The following is a 17,925-nucleotide window of genomic DNA, read 5'->3' on the forward strand; positions in this document are numbered from 1 at the left end:
GAAGGGGTGAGAAGGTTGGGCTCCATAATTCGGAATTCCTCCTCTGGTTCCAACCCATACCCAGGGAAGGCTAAACCAAACCCCCAAAGGCATTATCGCCAGCAGGGCTACCACAGATACTTGTATGTTTTGAAGGGATTCGCATCATCTGACGCTTTATTTATTTAGATATTTATACCCTGCTTTGGTAAAGCTTGCTGGGGGTAAAGGGAAGATGACTGGGGAAGGCACTGGCAAACCACCCCATAAACAAAAAAAGTATGCCTAGTAAACGTCAGGATGTGATGTCACCCCATGGGTCAGGATTGACCCGGTGCTTGCACAGGAGACCTTTATTAACTAACAGTATTTCTCAATGTAACCCCCTTTTAACCATATCATAAAGGGCCTTTTTTACATTTCCATTCCTTTTGTAACCTTTTGAATTGTGTTTTTATACCAATAAAGGAATGATGATGATGATAAACAGTCCAGTGGCACCTTAAAAACCCTACTTTATTGTGAAGGTGTGGCACTGTCCCACTCTGAGTGAACCAGTTACTCTTTGTATTAGACCTTGTTTTAAACCGGCCTCTCCTTCTAACATCTCTCCGACTCTTTTGTCGTGATTGCAAAAGCATCAGCCTGATGGATATGCACTCCAGCGCATCTGATGAACTGAGTTCTGATTCATGCAAGCAGATACTTAAGCTGCCACTGGATGTCTGTTTTATTTGGCTTCTACAGACTAACCCAGCTGGAATGATCATCTTGGTTCATGGAGGGATTCACTTCAATTTTGAATGGAGAGACTCTGTATGAATTCAGAGGTGAGCCTTTGAGAGAGCCAGCGTGGTGTAGTAGTTAAGAGCAGTGGTTTGCAGCAGTGGACTCTGATCTGGAGAACTGGATTTGATTCCCCACTCCTCCACATGAGCAGCGGGGGCTAATCTGGTGAACTGGATTTGTTTCCCCACTCCTACACTGGGTGACCTTGGGCTAGTCACTCTCTCTCAGCCTCACCTATCTCATAGGGTGTCTGTTGTGGGGAGGGGAAAGGAAGATGATTGTAAGCCAGTTTGAGTGTCCCTTAAGTGGTAGAGAAAGTCGGCACATAAAAACAAACGCTTCTTCTTCCTTCCTTTCAGCTATGCAACACTAGCCCTTTTTGCCACGGCAGGGTTGGAAGTTGAAGGAACTTTCTTTCATTGTTGGTGGTCCTGTATAAAAATAAGAAAATTCTCAAAACCCTGCATGGGGGCTTATTGTCGAGTTTTGAGAATTGGGATGGGGAAAATGTGCATCTAAAGAGTGGCAAATCCAAGGCGAAACCTCCCATGCATAAATGGACTTTGTCAATGCTGGCGGCTAGGTAAATACATGAACAAGGGCCAAGATTCTCAGGAAGCTGTTCCACATCAATACCACAGCTTCCTTATCGCCCTACTTTTTTTAACTCGGCCAAGAAATGGTATCTCTAAATAACTGGTGTAATTCCATCGTTCTTGCTTACTTTTTAGTATTATTATGACTACTAGTAGTATTATATTACATTAAAACTTTATTGCGGAAAGATAAAATGATGGAATACGCCACAATGGTCAAAATGACTTACACGATGAATACAACTGAAAAGGAAACTTTTGATCAGTTTAGTGATGAATGGAAATTGTTTTATAGATACATAGAAACTGGTGGCTGAGGAAAAAAACACACAAGGGAAAACAGTGATTATGACCATTATACGTAGGTCTTTTGTCTTTAGTAAAGCCAAAATTATAAAAAATGGGTTAACTAGTTTTATAGAGCTAAAATTTTGTAGAATTGAAGTGAAAATATTGAAAGATAGTCTGCCTAGTTAGTTGGAAAAAATAGATGCGATATTTAGGTTATTGTTATATATAATTTGCAGAAGGACCCCTCCTCTCTTTCCTTCTGTAACAGCTATATAAACAAACAAACAAACAAATAAACTTTATTATGGTCCATGACCAGCACAAAAACAGATACAGGGAATTTGCAAGATCTGAGCAAGGCTGTCAAAGATAGGACATTTTGGAGGACTTTCATTCATACGGTCGCCATGAGTCGGAAGCGACTCAATGGCACTTAACACACACACACACACACACACACGTAGTATTAATATTAGTAGGATTGCCTTATTTTACTCTTACTTTCCTCATATGCAGCTGGATAGATATGCACTAGCAATGCTGGATGACTATGGAATGTAGAATGGAGACATATAACAGCAGCCAAGATGTTGATTTTGTGATCCTGGGATTCAGCACCAGTGAACGTCTGCAGATCACGCTGTTTGCTCTCTTCCTTCTCATGCACCTCATCACCCTGTCGGGGCACTTGGCCATTGTGGCTGTAACGTTGATTGACTCCGCCCTCCAAACCCCCATGTATTTCTTCTTGCACAACGTGTCTTCCATCGAAGTCTGCTATACCCTGGTCATGGTACCCAAGATGTTGTCCAACTTCCTGGCCAAGAGCAGAAGAGTCTCCTTGATGGACTATGCCACGCAGATGTATTTTTTCATCGCCCTGGGGGGTGCGGAGTGCTTCCTCTTGGCTGTGATGGCCTACGATAGGTACGTGGCCATATGCAATCCGCTGCGCTACGCTATCATCATGAGCCGGAGCTTCTGCGTGCAGCTCCTGGTGGTGGCTTTCGTCAGCGGCTTCACAATCTCACTGGGACTCACCACCCTGATTTTCAGGATGCCCTTCTGTGGCTCGCATAAGGTCAATCACTTCTTCTGTGACATCCCGCCCATGCTCTTCCTGGCCTGTAGTGACACGCATGCCAACGAGTTGGCCATGCTCCTCGTCTGCATGATGATCTTGCTCATCCCATTCCTTCTCATTCTGGTTTCCTATGTCTTCATTGCCAATTCCATCTTCAGGATCAAATGTGCTGAGGACCGGAAGAAGGCCTTCTCCACCTGCGCCGCTCACCTGACTGTCGCCGTGCTCCATTATGGCTGCGCCATCTTCATATATATACGTCCTAAGTCCAGCTACTCCCTGGATCAGGACAAGGTGGTCTCTCTGATCTACACCAATGTCACACCCATGCTGTACCCCATGATTTACAGTCTCAGGAACAAGGAAGTCAAAGGACCACTCAAGAGAATATGGGAAAGGAAATTTGTTTCCATGGGAACAAAATCAAGTTCAACTGAGGCCTAGTCCCCCCCCCCCTTTAGCTGTGAGTAGAATGGGCTAGCAAAACAATTTTGGGGTCTTTTTTTTTTTTTAAGGGTTCCTTGGCCAGTGATTTTAAAAAGAACACTGTAAGGCAAAGGAGACTGAAGTTGGTTACCTATTCCAAGTTCCTTATTCACATTCGCTAGTTCCTGAATGTTTTTGAGGACAATTCAACAGCTCTGCATCCCAAAATATGGATTGGACCACCACATATCATACACCCCCACACTCAGGGGACTGTGCCCTGAGATGGCGCATGCTGGGTCCTGGGCCAAAGTCCGGTTCTTGTGCTAGCTGTTCCCAAGTGGGGTGCCCCACAACCAATACACAGACAGACACTGCACCCCAAAATAATCTTTGGACCACCCCACATTACACATCCCCACACTCCAGAGACTGTTCCCTCCAAGAAGACATACAGCGGTGCCCGGTCCAAACACCGGATCTGGCACCACTGGCTTCTGTTTGGGTCCCCCCCCAAAAAACCTGTAATGTAAAGAAGTTTTGAATAAGGAACTGGTTCTCTGCACCCCAAAATATAGATTGGACCACCACGTATCATACACTCCCACACTATGGTGTTCTGGCCCAAAGTCCGGTTTTTGTGCCAGCTGCTCCCAAGTGGGGTGCCTCCAGGACCTATGCACATACAGACACTGGAGCCCAGCTGCACCCCAATACAATCTTTGGACCACCCCAGATTACACATCCCCACAATCCTGTCCCCTACAAGAAGATATACAGTGGTTCCCGGTCCAAACACCGGTTGTATTGCGTCACAGGATTTGGAAAACAGAAATGTTTTTTGCCGGTTTTGCAGGTATCAGAAAGCGTTCAGTTGGCAGATAACTAAAGTATCGAGTGTCACAAAGGAGGGCAACCACTGAAAGGGCCCTTATTTGAGTTACCATTCAAAGAAGGTCAGATCTCTGCCTCAAATTCTTGCCACACATTGAACAGTTCTGAGGTTCCTCCCCTGCGTGGATCCCTCAATGCAGAAGGAGATAGGAGCTGGTCTTGAATCTCCTTCCACCCACAGAACCCATCCTTGCTCTCTTCCCTGTGGGATCTATTGGAGGTTTCGATCATGGCGAAATCTGTTTCCACCGTCCCAGCATTGATACCTTTCCTTCCCACGTAGGGTAAGGCAGGGGAGTCAAACAGGAGGCCCATGGGTCTGTTCCGCCCCCCCCCCCCCCCCGAGGCCTTTTCTCCGTGAGCTGAGTGACCTGGCCCTGTCGTTCCCAGGCACAAGAAGACCCGTCCGGCCTCGCTGCACCCAGCCACCCCTCCTCATCTTTCCTGTCTATCCACTCCACCCACCCCTCCTCATCTTTTTCAGGTGCAGTGAGCCCCGTCCAGCCTTGCTGCACCCACCCACCGACCATGCCCTTTCTTTCCCGGCCACAGCGAGTACGGTCCAGCCCTGCTTCAGTTTACTAACCCCTCCCTTGTCTTTCCCACCCAACCACCCACCTCGCCCCATCTTTCCCGGGTGAAGCATCTTTCTGCGCCCATTTGCCCACCACTCCTCGTCTTTCCCACCCATCTAGCCCTGACTTTTCTGGGAGCAGGGCCTCGCTGCTCTCACTCGCTCACCCCTCCTCATCTTTCCTGGGTGCCTTGGCTGGTGGCAGCACACCTTGCCAGCCCAGATCTGGACGGGGTGGTGGGCTAGTGAGCCCGCTTCCAACTTGTCAAAAGGCAAAGAGTACTGGATGTAGAAAGACAGCATGATCTAAATAGACTTTGAAACGTGTTACAATCAAAGCACCCTTAGTAATGTAGCCACGATGCCTTATCTTATTCACTTGGATAACCCTGACTATAGGAGGGCCTTTGCCTTGTTACATTGTAATGCTCCTCCTTCGGCAATATAGGAAGGGAGATATAAAAAGATACCCTATAGTGAACGTTTATGCCCTTGTTCTGATGGGAGCATAGAGACCCTTGAACGTGTCATTTTTTCCTGCAAAATTTATAATATGAGAAGACATTTCTCTTGTAATAGCTGGCTGTGTGTGTGTAAAGTGCCGTCAAGTCGCAGCCGACTTATGGCGACCCTTTTGGGGTTTTCATGGCAAGAGACCAACAGAGGTGGTTTGCCAGGGCCTTCCTCTGCCCAGCAACCCTGGTCTTCCTTGGTATTCTCCCATCCAAATACTAACCAGGGCTGACCCTGCTTAGCTTCTGAGATCTGACGAGATCAGGCTACCCTGGGAGAATTCGAGCGAGTCGTCTTTCTAACATGCTCTCAGATAAGGACACAGAGATAACCTTTAAAATGGCCAAAGTTGGATGGCGAGTTATGAAGACTAGGCGAGCGTAGGCACTCATCCTAATGGATGAGCGTCTTTTTTTATATTTATATATGGACTGTAACTGTTTTATTTAAGCTTAATTTCTTAATGCTTCCCATATGACCTTGTGATTATGTTTGACAAATATTTATTGATGTATATAGATATTCTTTTATTATGTAAAAGTTTTTATTGTTGGTCTTGGACTGTATTAAAATAAATATGAATCCCACTTGCTCACCCCTCCTCATCTTTCCAGCCCACTCACCCACCTCACCTTGTTTTTCCAGAGTGTAGCACCTCCCAGTGCCCACTCGCTCACCCCTCCTCAACTTTCCTGGGTGCCTTGGCTCGTGGTGGCCAGCTCAGATCTGGACGGGGATGTTGGGCTGGTGAGCCCACTACCAGCTCTTCAGCCAAGGCGGCCACCACCACCCCATCCAGATCTGGGCTGGCAAGTCAACTGTGGGCTCACCAGCCAAGGAAGCCACCCACCCCAGGTTAAAATGCAAAAAAATAATAATGAGAGGGACTACAGATCCTAACTTTATAGAAGACACAGACATTTGATAGTATTTATTTATTTATTTGGTACACACACTCGGCCCGACCAAGTAACATTTATATTATATTTCCGCCCTCCTAACACATGAGTTCGACACCCCTGGGGTAAGGTTTCTGTGTAGATGCAAGCTCTTAACAAGAGTTTACATTACTTCAGCCCTTCTATCTGACGTTGTCTTTGAGATTTGAAATTCATGCTGACTTAATCTCTATCCACACTGTGAGCATTCTCCCCTGTGTGGGATCTTAGATGATTTTGAAGAGCACCACTCCGGCTGAATCTCTTTCCACACTCTGAGCTTACAAATGGCTTCTTTCCTGTGTGGGTTCTTAGATGTTTGTGAAGATCACCATTGCAACTGAATCTCTTTCCACACTCAGAGCATTCAAAAGGCTTCTCCCCTGTATGGGTTCTTAGATGCCGTTGAAGATTGATATTTAGACTGAATCTCTTTCCACACTCTGAGCACTCAAAAGGCTTCTCCCCTGTGTGGGTTCTTAGATGCTCTTGAAGAGAGCCACTGCGACTGAATCTCTTTCCAAACTCTGAGCATTCAAAAGGCTTCTCCCCTGTGTGGGTTCTTAGATGCTGTTGAAGAACGATATTTTGACTAAATCTCTTTCCACACTCTGAGCATTCAAAAGGCTTCTCCCCTGTGTGGGTTCTTAGATGCCGTTGAAGATGGCCACTCTGACTGAATCTCTTTCCACACTCTGAGCACTCAAAAGGCTTCTCCCCTGTATGGGATCTTAGATGCCGTTGAAGATTGCCACCGCAAATGAATCTCTTTCCACACTCTAAGCATTCAAAAGGCTTCTCCCCTGTATGGGATTTTAGATGCCGTTGAAGAGAGCTACTCTGACTGAATCTCTTTCCACACTCTGAGCATTCAAAAGGCTTCTCCCCTGTGTGGGTTCTTAGATGCCGTTGAAGATTGCCACTGCGACTGATTCTCTTTCCACACTCTGAGCATTGAAAAGGTCTCTGCCTTGTGTGTATTTTTTTGGTGCACAAGGAGCTGTGATCTGTATTTGAAGTACTTTCCACACTGTAAGCATTTACGTGCCCTCATTATACTATGCTTTGGGAAGACTGCCTTACTCTTCCTTCCATGAGAGAACATCCTTCCATTCTCTGAGCAGAGAAATACCTGCTCACCTGAATGAATCCTTTGGTGTTGAAAAAGGTCTGACTTCTGCAAGAAGCTCTTGCCATCTGAGCAGCTAGAAGCTTTCTCTCCTGCATGTATTCTTTGATGTTTAAGGAGCTTCGCTTTGCAAAGAAAGCTCTTTCCACACTCTAAACATCCATGGGTCTCCTTTCCTCTGTGTATATGCAAATGGATATCATATTGGGTTTGATCTGAGAAGTGCATGCCACACTCCAAACACTTACATGCTTCCTCCATGGGGATTAGTTCACAGAACTCCCTCCCTTGGCCAGGAATGGATTTATCCCTCTTCTTGACCATGGGACTTCCTTTCTGCTTCTTATGTCTGCCTTGATTCTTGACATTTCCTTGCAAAGTTTCATTTTTGACTTGATCTGGAAATAACTGATGCGGTTCTTCATCGCCCTCATTCCACTGATCATCCCCTGTGGAATAAAAAGAGGGCCCATTAGCAGACACACAAGGAGGTCTGACATTCCCTTGAAGTTCCATCCATGCTCAAAACATTGCAGTGGCTTTTCCCTGCTGTACATTGAAGTGTACACTAATAGACACATGAAAAGGACATGAAAGCCTGCTGCATCATAAAGGCTGGGTTTGCAGCCTAACAATTTATACAGCTCCTCACCTGAGTGAATTCTCTGATGTGAAGTAAGGGCTGCTTTCCGACTGAAGGTCTTTCCGCACTCTGTGCATGCATATTGTTTTTCTCCTGAAGGAATTTGAGTCTTGGAAACATCACTCGTGTTCTTACTGAAAGTCTTTCCAAAGGCCACATTTTCATTTTCCCTGGAGCGGATTCTCTGGTTAGCACGGAGGCCTTCGTTCCTTCTTGTTTTGGTTGACCTTTCTTTGTGGACTGGAATTTCATGGAAGCCCCCTTCTCTTTGGGACGGAATGGGCTTATCCCTCCTCTTGTCAGTGCAGTTTCCCTCCTGTCTCTGTGGCCCCCCTCCAAAGTTTCTTTTGGAGTCTTCATTCTTGGCTTCTTCCAAGCAGAACCCCTGGAGTCCCCCAAGCATTTCCTCGACGTGTGCTGTTGGAAGAAAGAAAAGAGGTCCCGTCAGCACCTACGCAAGATGGCAAGCCCCCCTCAGACAGTGCTCACTAAGGGGTCTGCATTTCCTTTATCAGACCTCCTTCCTCTCCCAACTGAGCCACTGGTCACACCTTCTGCCCAGCCAGGACCCCTCCAGATCAGCAGTTATTATATTCTGCCTTTCCCTCCCCTCCCCATATGTACTTTAAAGGAAAAAAGTGGAAAAGAATTGTTCCCCCACCAGTCACATTTGACTTGTCATGCAACTCTTTTGATTCTCTGCTATGCGTGATTAAATAGAAGAGAAGACTTTTTTACACCCCACTTTTATCTACCCTGAAGAGTCTCAAAGCGGCTTTCAAATCACATTCCCTCCCCCTCCCCACAATAGGCACCTTGTAAGGTTCATGGGGCTCAGAGAGTTCTGAGATAAATGTGACTGGACCAAGGCCACCCAGCAGGCTTCAGGTGGAGGAGTGGAGAATCGAACCTAGTTCTCCAGATTAGAGTCCTCTGCTCTCAACCATGACACCACACTGGCTCTCCACAAGAAGTGACCATGATATCCAGTCCTGAAACTTCACAGAGGGTTTCTTTCTAGTTGTGCTGAAAGCCTTGAAGAGCTGGTTTTAAGCCTCTGCTTGCTTGGAGAACCCAGGACTTCACCAAGTGAACTCCACAGTCTTTTGGAAGAGGTGTCAGTTGTTGGAAGGGCAGGTAAGGCTGAAAGGCATCCACCTGATATCTATGGGAAAGGGCCTTTGGCCTCCTCCAGCTTGGCTGTCAGAATTAGAATCAGATAACCTTTATTGGCATAATATTGATGGTCACAAGGTCAGAGATAAACAGATAGTACATATCTAGTTTAAAATTTAGTTTGAATCTTAACTTTAAGAACTTCTGCCAAAAACTCTGCCACCTTCACCGTAAAATTAGTTGTAATGTCGTTCAGCAAGAATTGGCAAGTGGATGTTCTATAAGTTGCCATCTGTTGATTAAGGGTAATATAATTTTTTTTACGGGGTTCTTCATGTACATGACAATCTAAGATAATGTGTTGCAGGGTGTCTGGCTGGCCCGTTCCACATGGACGTTCCCTCTTGTTAAAGGGAGTCTTAGTAAATCTCCCGTATAAAACCTTAGATGGGAAGGAATTGAGTCGATCTAGCATAAATGCTCTCCATTGAAGAGGTTCCTCAAGTGTACTAAAGTATTGCTGCGTCTTTCCGGGTAATATTGACAAACCCATTTTAAGTGGGGAACATACTGGCCAAGTGAGCAGGCCTTTTTTCTGATATTTGTGATCTAAGAGTCGTTGTTTGATTATAGAAAAAGCTGCTTTTTCCTCTAGCATTAATAATTCATCCAGGTTAATTCCGATTTGATTAAGTTTGGCTAAAATTGCCGAGAACCAGCTGGCCCTATATGAATCCTTCAGAAGATGGAACATTAGATCTTTCAAGTTGGCTCTAATGTGGACTTTAATCCAGTATTTAATATCCAGGCTTTTGTCTCTATTAAATTGTGGCCTATTTCCAGAGAGATGGCTGAATATGAGACACATTTTGGGATTCCTAATATTTGTCTTATAAAATTCGTCTGAAGGCTCTCCACATTGCTGTTAAAGGCCCTTATCCAAATTGGAATACCATAGAGTATTTGGCTACATGTTTTGAGGTGGAAAATTTTAATAGCCGCGGTAATGTTCTGATTGCCCTTGGAAAAAAGAAGTCTGTGCCCTGTCCAAGACAGACTATAACTGAATGTGATGCCTAAATATTTGTAGTGTTTAACTTGTTGTATTGGGGTGCTATCAATACTCCATTTCACTGGATGACTTGGCTGTCCGTAAGTAACGCCCCCAACCTTTTCCTGGAATATTCAATATTTAAGGATACAGATGTCCCTCAAAAGCCGCAGCTGCGCTCAGCCCCGGAAATAGCTTCTGAGCCGCCCAGATTTCAGGCCCCAGAAGGCCTCCCTCCCTCCCCTCCTTTCCCAGCAGGCTTTATGATTTTACCAAATTACCAAATTACAAGTTGGTGAGAAGTGAAGCAGAAATCCTCAAGGACGATTCCTTGTTCATTCCCTTGACATAACCATGAGGGATACTCACTTGCAGCCAGCTCATCTGGGAAGGAAGTACTCTCTTGAGAGCCTCTTGAGAAACTCTCCAGTCTTTGTTCACATCCAAGGCCGATCTCGGTCTCCTCCGTAGTCTCTCTTACGATACTGGCTCCTTTGGAACACACAGAAAGAAAGTGATCGTTCTTACGTGAGGAAGGAAAGAAACCCAGAAAAGGGGATTTTTTTTTTCCCTGGAAGAATGAAAGCTTGGTCAAGATTAAAGCCCACAATTCCAACCAGTGTAAGGGGGGGGGGATTGAATCCATTCCAGATCACAGTCAGAGGTGATGACTGTAACCCCAACTGGGGGACAAGTGTGTAGTAATGGTTGGCAACTGAGCAATTGGGAGGTGACCCCTTCCAGAGTTTTCCTGAGGGCCTTTCAATCCCGCCTTGACCTCAGGCCAGGACACCCTCTCTGGCTTGAGTGATAGCCACAACATTGGCCTCTGTTGCCTTTGGCAAGCTAGGTGGCTTGGGTATTCTACCCGCCCATGCTGAATATCGCTTTCGCTGCCATGCCACCACCTCGACGCTCCCAGCAAAAAACAAGTGGCTGGGCTGGCCTCAAACGATACATTGCTGTTCAAGAATTCAGTTCATGCATCATCCCAATGGCAGCCATTTACACGTGCAGCACCTACGAAAAGAGCCTTACCCAGAGAGGCCACGCTCCCATAGTTCTCCAGCATGACTTCCTTGCAAAGAGCTCTTTGGCCCGGATCCAGCAGGGCCCACTCTGCCTCGGTGAAATGCACAGCCACCTCCTCAAAGGAAAATGGGGACTGAAAGAAAAAGCAGATTCGCTCGTCAGAGATCAAGCCAGGCAGAGACGGCACCCTGGAAGGGGCATTCTGGGAGGGTGCAGGATGGAGAGCTTGGCATGGGTAAAGGGAGTGGCGTTCAGGACCTCTCTCACTTGGACACCAGAGCAGTAACTACAGGAGCAACCCCACCCCATCCCCGACAAAGGAAAGAAGACACAGGTGTCCCCCGCTCAGGTCCCCTACCTGGACCAGAGGTAAAGCAGCCGCTTCCACACCTCCGCAAAGACGATGGCTCAATAGCATCTCTCCACTGCCTACGAGGGAGACAAGAGAGGAAGGAAGAACGTTAGTCTAGAGTTCCCATCTTTCCTTTTTTGAGATGCCTGGAGTCCCTCGAATGGAAGGAAGGAGAGAGATGGATATTTTAATTCATGTGAATAAAAATGCAATTGCTTTCCATGAATCTGTCTAATCCCCCTTCAAGTGAGTGACCATCACTACCTCCTGTGGTACAGTGTCCCACAAGCTCACTCTGTGTTGCGTGCAGACCCACTTCCTTTTTCTGCCCCACAGCTTCTCCATGTGCCTCAATCCCATCCAGCCACAAAGTACCTTTACCATGTGAAACGGCATCTTGGGAACACTCCTGGGCCTCATCCTGCTGCCCTTCCTCCAACAGAGCTCCTTCTGCTTCAGAAAACTTCACTTCCATCTTCAGGGATGGTCCGCACATCTGCAAAAACAGCAAGGGAGACAGGGAAGAAACGTCACCCCTGCATCGACCAACAGAGCTTCTTCAAGAACAGGGGCCAGAATCAGGGTTGGTTGTTTTCCCATCCAAGGGAATTCTCTAGAGGTATCCATATCTACCAGAGAAGCCCTATGATAAAATCCTTGCTTGAAAGAGGTGAAGGAAACCACCTCACCTGCCTCTTCTCCTCTGCCTGACTCAGGAGGAAACCTTCGGCCAGGGCCACCGCCTGGGAACTAGTCTCTGGCCCGCATCCTCTGACCCAGCACTGCATTTCCTGGGGCAGGATGGTCAGGAACTGCTCCAGGATCACCAGGTCCAGCATCTGCTTCTTGGAGTGCCTCTCCGGCTTCAGCCAGTGCTTGCAAAGCCCATGAAGCTGGCTGCAAACCGCTCGGGGCCCATCGGTTTCATGGTAAAGGAACTGCCGGAAACATTGGCCTTGGACATCTGCTGTCCTCGTTTCCTGAGCCAGGATCTCCGGCACAGCTCTTTCCCAGCATTCAACACCACTCTCCACTTGGACAGGATGGGGACTTTCCCTTGATCTCTTGCCAGTTCCAGGTCCTTCTGGGTCCTGCTGTTCCATCTCCTTCCCCTTCCCTTGGGTAGCCTCTGACTGTGGAAAGATGCCCTTACTCTCGCGGCTATGAAGAGGGAGAGAAAAAGAAATCAAAATGGCAGGAAGAGACCATTATAGCAGCCTAGTTTTAATGTCACCAGATCAGCCGTATGAAGGTAAGGGGCCATTTTCTGTCTGTGTAAAAAGTGCCACTGCATATGGTGACCCAGTAGGGTTTTCGAGGCAAGGGATCAGCCGAGAGGGTTTGCCATTGCCTGCCTCTGCCTGGGGAACCTGGGCTTTCTGGGTGGTCTCTCATCCCAGTAAATCTCACAGGATCACTCTTGCAGTGACAAATGCACATCAGTTGCTCTTCTAGTGCTGCCAGACACGCAAGAGCACTAGGTATGGGTGCAAGTGATGGCATCACTAGCCAGCCCAGTTCCATATTGTTATGTGGCAAAACACAGAGATCAGGAAGTAAACATTGACCTGCATTTGCTTTATAACAAAACCACATACAGGAATTCAACTCACTTGCACTTTTGTTCCTAAAAATGCAACAGATGAAAGATTAGTGAAGGTAAAACATAGAAAAAAGCATTCATGGCCTTTAAGCCAGGGATTGATTTGTTTCCGTCCGTCTATAAATAAGGCTCCTGAGATCTGATGAGATCCTGGGCCATCCAGGTCAGGGCTCCCTTTTCTGCAGGGGGGGGGGATTTTCTTAGTAGCAGAGGGGCTACATTTGGAAACGATTGGAAACTAATTTCCCTCTCGAGAAGGCTCGTGAGAGCTGCATTTCTCTCTGCCAAGATGGGAAAGCTGATCCCACTCACCCCCCACCTGCAATGACTTACTTGTGAGTAGACCGCCCCAGGATCCCTCTGCAAATGCATCTCTGCAGCCCCTCGAGGTCTCCTTTGCAATTCGGTAGCAAAGCCTCCCCCGCCCGCCCTCCTCCTCCTCCTCCAGCAAACAGCTCGGCCGGTTTAACCCCTTCGGTGCTGCAGAGGGGTGGCCCAAAGGGCTCCCTGCTCTTTCCGCGACGCCCTGTGCAGCTCCGTGGGATTGCTCGGGAGTCACTCCGCACAGGGTGCAGCTGCTGGGGAATCCCCAGGCTGTTCAGTCAACGGCGCAGCTGAGCCGGGAGGGGAAAAAAATTACAGATGGCGCATGCTGGGTCCTGCTCCAAAGTCCGGTTCTTGTGCCAGCTGCTCCCAAGTGGGGTGCCTCCAGGACCTATGCCCCTGCAGACACTGGGGCCCATTGGGTGAGGCGCGGGGGAAGATTGTCATCTTGTAGGAGCTGGAGAATGAGGTCTTGGGGGTGCCCTACGAGGCACTGAATGTTGGCGACTCCTGGCATGTTCTTGCTTCAGAGTACAAATACTGTTCGCACTTTGTTTGGGCCCTTTAGCTGTGAAGACGTCTTCCAACCACTCATAAGCCGTGGTATCCAAAAACCCTTTTAAAGCGATGTTTTCTATAACATTTTCAAACTCTTAATACATCGCTGGGAATGCAAAGTGCGGTGACACCCCTGCTTCGCATCGCTTTGCGTGATCTTGCTGGACTTTGCTGCAATTTTTCCCCCTCCCGGCTCAGCTGCGCCGTTGTCTGAACAGCCTGGGGATTCCCCAGCAGCTGCACCCTGTGCGGAGTGACTCCCGAGCAATCCCACGGAGCTGCACAGGGCGTCGCGGAAAGAGCAGGGAGCCCTTTGGGCCACCCCTCTGCAGCACCGAAGGGGTTAAACCGGCCGAGCTGTTTGCTGGAGCGGCCGAGCGAGGAGGAGGAGGAGGAGGAGGAGGAAGGGCGGGGGGGGAGGCTTTGCTACCGAATTGCAAAGGAGACCACGAGGGGCTGCAGAGATGCATTTGCAGAGGGATCCTGGGACGGTCTACTCACAAGTAAGCAATTGCAGGGGGTGGGATGAGTGGGATCAGCTTTCCCATCTTGGCAGAGAGAAATGCAGCTCTCACGAGCCTTTTCGAGGGGGAAATTAGTTTCCAATCGTTGCCAAATGTAGCCCCCTCTGCTACTAAGAAAATCCCCCCCCCCTGCAGAAAAGGGAGCCCTGACCTGGATGGCCCAGGATCTCATCAGATCTCAGGAGCCTTATTTATAGACGGACGGAAACAAATCAATCCCTGGCTTAAAGGCCATGAATGCTTCTTTCTATGTTTTACCTTCACTAATTTTTCATCTGTTGCATATTGAGGAACAAAAGTGCAAGTGAGTTGAATTCCTGTATGTGGTTTTGTTATAAAACAAATGCATGTCAATGTTTACTTCCTGACCTCTGTGTTTTGCCACATAACAAGATGGAACTGGGCTGGCTAGGGAGGTCATCACTTGCACCCATACCTGGTGCTCTTACGTGTCTGGCAGCACTAGAAGAGCAACTGATGTGCATTTGTCACTGCAAGAGTGATCCTGAGAGGTTTACTGGGATGAGAGACCACCCAGGAAGCCCGGGTTCCCCAGGCAGAGGCAGGCAATGGCAAACCGTCTCGGCTGATCCCTTGCCTCGAAAACCATATTTCTGGGTCACCATACGCAGTTTGTGACTTGATGGCCCTTTTTACACAGACAGAAAAATAGTGGAACCCATAATTGCCTGGTCTCTGAGCTGCCCTTCCTAGGCCAACTGCTAGAGAGAGGAGTAGCCGACCGACTCCAGGTCTTCTTGGAGAACCGCTTTGCTCCAGACCCTTTTCAGTCTGTTTTCAGACGGGGCTACGGGAGGTAGATGGCCCTGTTGGGTTGAGTGGATGACCTCTGTCTGAAAGGAGTCAAACGTCAGGCCTCCTCCTTGTTGCTCCTCCTGGATGGATCTGCTGCCTCTGGCACAGTGGACTTGGCCCGTCTTGTTAAGGTGCTGGCAAGCAGAAGGAGGCATCAGGGGCTGTACGTTGGTCAGGTTCAAATCACTCCACCTGGACCAGAACCAAAGACTTGCCATTGGAGACCAGATATCATCAGTGTGGGACCTGCCACAGCATGGTGCAGTGGTTAGGAGTGGTGGAATCTACCCTGGAGAGAACTGGGGTTGATTCCTCTCTCCTCCACAGGAAGGCTTCTGGGTGACCTCTCTCAGCCCCACATTACTGCTACAGAAGTGAGTTAATGGAGTTGCAAAAAAAAGGCTTTCTTCGAACTCAGCATAGCTGGAAAAATGGACCCTTACCTTCACATGGCTGATCTGGTGACATTGAGACTAGGCTGCTATAATGGTCTCTTCCTGCCATTTTGATTTCTTTTTCTCGCCCTCTTCATAGCCGCGAGAGTAAGGGCATCTTTCCACAGTCAGACGCCACCCAAGGGATGGGGAAGGAGATGGAACAGCAGGACCCAGAAGGACCTGGAATTGGCAAGAGATCAAGGGAAAGTCCCCATCCTGTCCAAGTGGAGAGTGGTGTTGAATGCTGGGAAAGAGCTGTGCCGGAGATCCTGGCTCAGGAAACGAGGACAGCAGATGTCCAAGGCCAATATTTCCGGCAGTTCCTTTACCGTGAAACCGATGGGCCCCGAGCGGTTTGCAGCCAGCTTCATGGGCTTTGCAAGCACTGGCTGAAGCCGGAGAGGCACTCCAAGAAGCAGATGCTGGACCTGGTGATCCTGGAGCAGTTCCTGACCATCCTGCCCCCGGAAATGCAGTGCTGGGTCAGAGGATGTGGGCCGGAGACCAGTTCCCAGGCGGTGGCCCTGGCCGAAGGTTTCCTCCTGAGTCAGGCAGAGGAGAAGAGGCAGGCAGAGCAGGTGAGGGGGTTTCCTTCACCTCTTTCAAGCAAGGATTTTATCATAGAGCTTCTCTGGTAGATATGGATACCTCTAGAGAATTCCCTTGGATGGGAAAACAACCAACCCTGATTCTGGCCCCTGTGCTTGAAGCAGCTCTGTTGGTCGATGCGGGGGTGACGATTCTTCCCTGTCTCCCTTGCTGTTTTTTCAGATGTGGGGACCATCCCTGAAGATGGAAGTGAAGTTTTCTGAGGCAGAAGGAGCTCTGTTGGAGGAAGGGCAGCAGGATGAGGCCCAGGAGTGTACCCAAGATGCCGTCTCACATGGTAAAGGTACTTTGTGGCTGGAGGGGATTGAGGCACATAGTGAAGCTTTGGGGCAGAAAAAGGAAGTGGGTCTGCACGCAACACAGAGTGAGCTTGTGGGACACTGTACCACAGGAGGTAGTGATGGTCACTCACTTGAAGGGGGATTAGACAGATTCATGGAAAGCAATTGCATTTTTATTCACATGAATTAAAATATCCATCTCTCTCCTTCCTTCCATTTGAGGGACTCCAGGCATCTCAAAAAAGGAAAGATGGGAACTCTAGACTAATGTTCTTCCTTCCTCTCTTGTCCCCCTCATAGGCAGGGGAGAGATGCTACTGAGCCATCGTCTTTGCGGAGGTGTGGAAGCGGCTGCTTCACCTCTGGTCCAGGTAGGGGACCTGACCGGGGGACACCTGTGTCTTCTTTCCTTTGTCGGGAGTGGGGTGGGGTTGCTCCTGCAGTTGCTGCTCTGGTTTCCAAGTGAAAGATGCCCTGAATGCCAATCCCTTTACCCATGCCAAGCTCTCCATCCTGCACCCTCCCAGAATGCCCCCTTCCAGGGTGCCGTCTCTGCCTGGCTTGATCTTTGAGGAGGGAATCTGCTTTTTCTTTCAGTCTCCGTTTTCCTTTGAGGAGGTGGCTGTGCATTTCACCGAGGCAGAGTGGGCCCTGCTGGATCCGGGCCAAAGAGCTCTTTGCAAGGAAGTCATGCTGGAGAACTATGGGAGCGTGGCCTCTCTGGGTAAGGCTCTTTTCGTAGGTGCTGCACGTGCAAATGGCTGCCATTGGGATGATGCATGAACTGAATTCTTGAACAGCAATGTATCGTTTTGAGGCCAGCCCAGCCACTTGTTTCCTGCTGGGAGCCTCGAGTGGTGGCATGGCAGTGAAAGTGATATTCAGCATGGGTGGGTAGATTGACCCAAGCCACATAGCTGGCCAAAGGCAACAGAGGCCAATGTTGTGGCCATCACTCAAGCCAGAGAGGGTGTCCTGTCCTGAGGTCAAGGCTGGACTGAGAGGCCCTCAGGAAAATGCTGGAAGGGGTCACCGCCCAATTGCTCAGTTGCCAACCATTACTACACACTTGTCCCCCAGATGGGGTTACAGTCATCACCTCTGACTGTGATCTGGAATGGATTCACACACACACCCTTACACTGGTTGGAATTGTGGGCTTTAATCTTGACCAATTCTTCCAGAAAAAAAATCCCTTTCTCTGGGTTTCTTTCCTTCCTCACGTAAGAACGATCACTTTCTTTCTGTGTGTTCCAAAGGAGCCAGGATTGTAAGAGAGACTACAGAGGAGACAGAGATTGGCCTTGGATGTGAACAAAGACTGGAGAGTTTCTCAAGAGGCTCTCAAGAGAGTTCACTAGGTGAA

At 48.4% G+C, this 17,925-nt stretch overlaps 1 protein-coding gene across 1 annotated transcript; it reads left to right on the plus strand.

The window, feature by feature from the left end:
- The first annotated feature begins 2,217 nt into the window (after positions 1–2,217).
- On the plus strand, positions 2,218–3,183 carry LOC130477651 (olfactory receptor 10Q1-like). Its single transcript, XM_056849677.1, has one exon. It carries the CDS (start codon positions 2,218–2,220, stop codon positions 3,181–3,183), a length of 966 nt encoding a protein of 321 aa, XP_056705655.1.
- Positions 3,184–17,925: the final 14,742 nt, after the last annotated feature.

Source organism: Euleptes europaea, chromosome 1, assembly GCF_029931775.1.
Source record: "Euleptes europaea isolate rEulEur1 chromosome 1, rEulEur1.hap1, whole genome shotgun sequence".
In the NCBI taxonomy this organism is placed as follows: Eukaryota; Metazoa; Chordata; class Lepidosauria; order Squamata; family Sphaerodactylidae; genus Euleptes; species Euleptes europaea.